The sequence below is a fragment of the Macrobrachium nipponense genome, chromosome 17, assembly GCF_015104395.2.
Source record: "Macrobrachium nipponense isolate FS-2020 chromosome 17, ASM1510439v2, whole genome shotgun sequence".
Classification (NCBI taxonomy): Eukaryota; Metazoa; Arthropoda; class Malacostraca; order Decapoda; family Palaemonidae; genus Macrobrachium; species Macrobrachium nipponense.
The window spans coordinates 72,816,416-72,821,409 of NC_087210.1; the positions used below are offsets into that span (position 1 = coordinate 72,816,416).

General features: G+C 39.7%; 1 protein-coding gene across 1 annotated transcript; it reads right to left on the reverse strand.

Moving 5' to 3' along the window:
- Positions 1-719: 719 nt before the first annotated feature.
- On the reverse strand, positions 720-4,994 carry LOC135196062 (protein fem-1 homolog A-like). Its single transcript, XM_064222523.1, has 5 exons — positions 4,856-4,994; positions 4,438-4,638; positions 3,941-4,159; positions 3,168-3,357; positions 720-2,822 (listed from the first exon to the last, which is right to left on the reverse strand). The coding sequence occupies exons 1-5, from the start codon at positions 4,935-4,937 to the stop codon at positions 1,754-1,756; spliced, it is 1,761 nt and encodes a 586-aa protein (XP_064078593.1). The 5' UTR covers positions 4,938-4,994; the 3' UTR covers positions 720-1,753.

The window sequence follows — 4,994 nt, forward strand, 5'->3', positions numbered from 1 at the left end:
TAATGTTAGACTAGCGATAATCTATACGCTAAGTCGGTTGGTATTGCACTTCCATCTTCAATGGAGTGTCTGGGGTTTTGTAGATCACTTACGAAGTCGGTATTATCTTTACGACGATGTGTTAAACTCATGGTTCGGTGAGGTTCTTGTAGAAAACACTAAGTATAAAAATAGATATAATTTCTTCTGAAGTTTTACATGGTGAAGATCAGGTATGATTGTACAAGTCTTCTAATAACGATAGCTTGATCGCTTCTGCCAATGATGATGGCTAATCCTATTCCTCTACATGATAAAGCTTAGGTAAAGAGGTACAGGTCTTCTAATGACGATCACTAACTCTGTTCTGCTTGTCTACCATCTCCGTTACAAGTTATGAAGAAGCAGACAGTAGTTCGAACATATGAACATACATACAATGACATAGTTTCATACGAACACACAATCAAATGAGACACGCTACAGATCACGTAGGCCGTTTGAATAATAGGTCGGGGTAGTTGTCTCAAGCAGGGAGCTTGGACTAATGTTTATAAACAATTGAATGACTACAGGTGACGGCATGTTATCTTAGCTTACATACTTATTGTATACGTCATCTTTAGCGTCTCTAGTCTGATCACATTCCTGCAAGCAATCTGGTTGACCTCTTTAGTTTTAGACTTTTATATATATGGACTAACATTCCATATTTTTATTATGTAAACACTTACAGATGTAGTACTTTTTACCTCGTATCGTTATTTTACTCTCCTCTTGATCAGCTGGGTAACTATAAGAAAGTACACGCTCTGGTTTAATAATTTTTATATACTCCAAATTTTCACTAATTTCGTTGCTTCTCAAACTGGGGAATGAATAATCAATTTCAGTTAATCCTGCTTGTAGTTTTAAGAAGGAATTTAACGCTATCTTACTTACACTGAGCACAACGTACACCTTATCTACTACAAATTCAGTTATATATAGGTAGTACAATATATCGAAAAATAATTCTCAAAGAGTTTTAGGAAATCTGTTTCAGGGGAATCGAACAGATTTCCGAAAGCTCTCTATTGAGAATTATCTTAAAATATTTTTGTAACCATACATAACTGTGGATTTGCTTCTCCATTTCAAGACTCATGCTACAAGATTTTTTAATTTTGGTCCACATCTTTAACATAACAACACTACCATTACAACTCTGTCATTTGAAATTTAAATGACTTGCATTTAAAAAAAAAAGTTTAAAGACATCTTACTTTCACGCTTTCTTTAGACCAAAAAAAAATTTGCATGATCTGACATGAAGACAGAGCAGAATTTGCAAAGCAATTAGTATCAAGTCTACAAGAAAATTCAATCTCGAATAGAAACCCAATAATATCCCCTTTATTACATATCAAAAAAGAATTTCTTTAAGAGTGTGCTACTGATGAACTATCCCGCCAACAATAAAAGGAAACATTTATATGCCTTGAACGCTACTACAAAAATTCTCAAAGTCATCAGGAAGTCTCGTCCAGTATTCGAGTAATGTAGTATGCTCACGTCCACCAACACAAATTTATGTACAATAGTGACCCAAATTGGTATTACCGGACGATTTTCGGCATCAAAATTCTTTCCCTGAGTTTTCATATAATTACTAAAAGTAAACATATTAACTGAAAGCGCATCCACGGATTAAATTGCATTCATTGCACATAAAATTAAAAGACCAACGAATAAAAAAATGGGCTGATGTCAATAGTGCAAATATGAATATATCTCACGAGGATGAATGGTAATCAACAAAGTGAACCTGTCTCGGAGACAGGACCGATTTATAAGGGACGCCATGTTTTCGAATAGCAACAGCGGCCAGGCACTGCAGAGAGGTGTACCGGGCACTTTTCGCCAGATGCTCAAATTTCCGACCTCTGACGGCCATCATCGACTCGAAATTCTGGCCCTGTCTGTTCGTCGCGTCCAAGTGTGCACCAGCTGCGAGAAGAGCATCCAGAATCTCTCTTGGGCATCCGGCATACCTCCCAAGGACGTGGAGGGGCGTGTTCCCGTAGCTGTCTACCGCGCAAGGATCAGCGCCTGCTTCCAGCAAAAGGTTCACAACTGCAGCATCGGGAAAAGTGGGAAGACTGAACAAAGTCGCCGCTATTCCGGGAAATCTACAGCAAGCCAAATGGAGCAGAGTTACACCTCCGGAATTTCGAGGGTTTGATTTGACTAATCTATATACAGAGCTCTTCAATGTGCGCCGCTGAATGCTAGATACAACGGGCAGTAATCTAGTTGACAACAGCAGAAGACGGGTCCCTATGGCGTGAATATATTCCATATGAGTTAAATGAGCGTCACTGGGGGAAGCATTATCACTGCAATTAGTTTTGCAAACCAAGGAAAACGTTTCAGCTTCCCTAATACACTTTTCAAACAGTTGCACGAAAACTTCAAAATATAGCACTGCTCTCTTATTGTTGTGGTCTGTCGGTTCCGTGATTAGCCCATCTAACAAATTTATAAGCGACGTAAAATAAACCCATACGTCTTCGCTTATCAGTTCATTGTTGATCTGGTGCAAAGATATGGCGTGTAGCCATACGCTAATGCATCGCTTCATATCCCGTTTATTTGCATAATAAACCGCTCTCTCTTGAAGGTGTTCCACTGTGCTAGGATCCGAAGGTCCCAATATTCTTTCTTTGATTAATAATGATTGCATTTCCATAGCATCGCTGTTGGACTTGATTTGATCCAGTTGCTGTTCGGTTGTGACTTCCTGAAAATGCTCATCCGCCAAGTTCTCGGTCTTCGGGTGAATCAAAAGGCCATGGGCGGATCTGGAAACAGAAACGCGGAGATTTTTAAAGATTAGAAACTGAAATCTCGAACTAAGTTGTTGTGGTTGACATGCTTCTTTAACTATAATTAGTAAGGTGGGTCAGATGATGAACTTGCTGGAACATTCAGTTATCATATATGAAGCACAAAACTTTATACTAAAAGCAAAATCTTCTTGATAAATTTCTGTCATCACCTGTTTCATTTGTAAGTGCTTAAAGTCTTTGTTATATGCGCGGTGTCACAAGACTTCTTTCAATGAGGCGGCAGTGATACATATACACCTTTTTAGCTTTATCATTACTGCTTCTGCAAACTATGAAAATTCATATTCGAAGACTCACCTCTCACGCATTGCCAGTGTCCAGAATTTCAGAGCGCCATCAGCATCGACGCTGGTATGGGCAAGGGAAGCCCCAAGAAGCTCCAGTGCGCTGATCTTCTCTTGTACTGATATCTGTTCCGCTCTGCCGAGTAAATATTCCACGATGTTCACGTGGCCCACAGAGCTGGCAAATAGTAAAGGCGATATTCCTGCAAATGAAAACGCAGTGAATACACTATTGTTAAATGAACAACGGATTTTAGGTATTTATTCAAATGTTGAATGTAAAATTTAGGCCAAAAGCCAAGCGCAGGCACCTATGAGGTGACTCAGTGTTGAAAGGGAAACTGAGAGTACTAAAAAGGTTTGAAAGGTGTAACAGGAAGAGAACCTTGCAGTTGCACTATGAAACAATTGTCAGGAGAGGGTCGAAAGTAAGGCGGAAGAAAGAGAATATGAACGGAGATACAGTAAAAGGAATGGAAAGGGGCCGAAGGGATGATACAGAAACTCAAGTAATGCCTACAACGTACAGCGTGGGGTGCGCTAACGGCACTAACCCCCTACGGGGTTATTCTTATTATACTCTCCTTTTCAATTCTTTATGATATTCACATGAATTACACAATTCGGAGGCGACGCCACGGACTAGTCCTTAAAATTTAAAAGTAATCTACCATAAATCCTACCGCGGAAAGTAAAATCCAGATCACACAGCATCAAAATATTAACCAAACCAGCGTCATTATTGTCAGCAACAACAAAAATACATCAACAGAAGGTGATATTCACCTGCCGAATCCACATCCATCTCAGCGTTGTTTTCCAGTAACACCTTCATCATCTCGAGGTGTCCCGATTCGGCGCACGCGTGCAGTGCGGTTCTCCCGTCCCCACTCTTCCTGTTGACGTCTGCGCCATGACCCAGGAGGTATCTGACTACGTCCTCGTAGCCTCTGCCAGAAGCGATCATCAGAGAAGTCATCCCTGCGCTGTCACTAGCTTCTATTTCTGAAATAAATAAAAAAAGTGATCAAGTCCTATCTAATTATTTGTATATATAATATATATATATATATATATATCATATATAGATATATATATATAGTATATATATATATATATATATAATAGGATATATATATACAGGATATATATAGATATATATATATATACAGGAAAGACAATTACTAAAATAAGTTCTATAAACAGTCAAATGATTTGGTAGACCACAAAACCTCCTTATATCACACAATCCAAAAACAACTCGGTTTCTTAAGCTAACTCACCAGCTCCATGATTTACAAGCAGCATTGCAATGTCGAGGCGTCCCACGGTACACGCAGCACTCAGCGGAGTGGACTTGGTATCAGTGGTAGCGTTGACATCAGCGCCTCTGGAAATAAGGTATACTACAATGTCCCAGTGCCCTGCTGCGGCAGCACACCACAATGGACGAACTCCAGTGAAACACTCTCCACCGATAGGAGCTGCAAAAAAAGTGGAGGACAAATTCATCCAGATGTTAGATCATCATGTTAAATGTTGCAGAAACTGGGTTGAAATATTTTTCATTTTGCTATTCAGATGGGCCACAGGCCAACACAGAAAGAGTAGCCAGTGCTTCCCTCTAAGTCTTTTCACTGATGTAGCAAAGGAAATTTGTCATATAACACGCCTCTATAGAGCTATGTGAAAACTGCTTACCTATGCCGGGTTCCTCAATGTTTGCGCTGCATTGTTCAACGAGGTACTTTACGCACTGAATGTGTCCATAATCCGCTGCCATGACTAGAAAGAAATCCCACCCAAATCTGGCATACCGAATGGAGCAGGGAAAACGACA

Coding starts and splice junctions, on each gene's coding strand:
- LOC135196062 (XM_064222523.1), bottom strand. CDS start 4,937: ATGGCAGCGGATTATGGACACATTCAGTGCGTAAAGTACCTCGTTGAA. Junction 4,160..4,437: donor GCTTGTAAATCATGGAGCTG/GTGAGTTAGCTT, acceptor TATTTATTTCAG/AAATAGAAGCTAGTGACAGC. Junction 3,358..3,940: donor GATGGATGTGGATTCGGCAG/GTGAATATCACC, acceptor TTTCATTTGCAG/GAATATCGCCTTTACTATTT.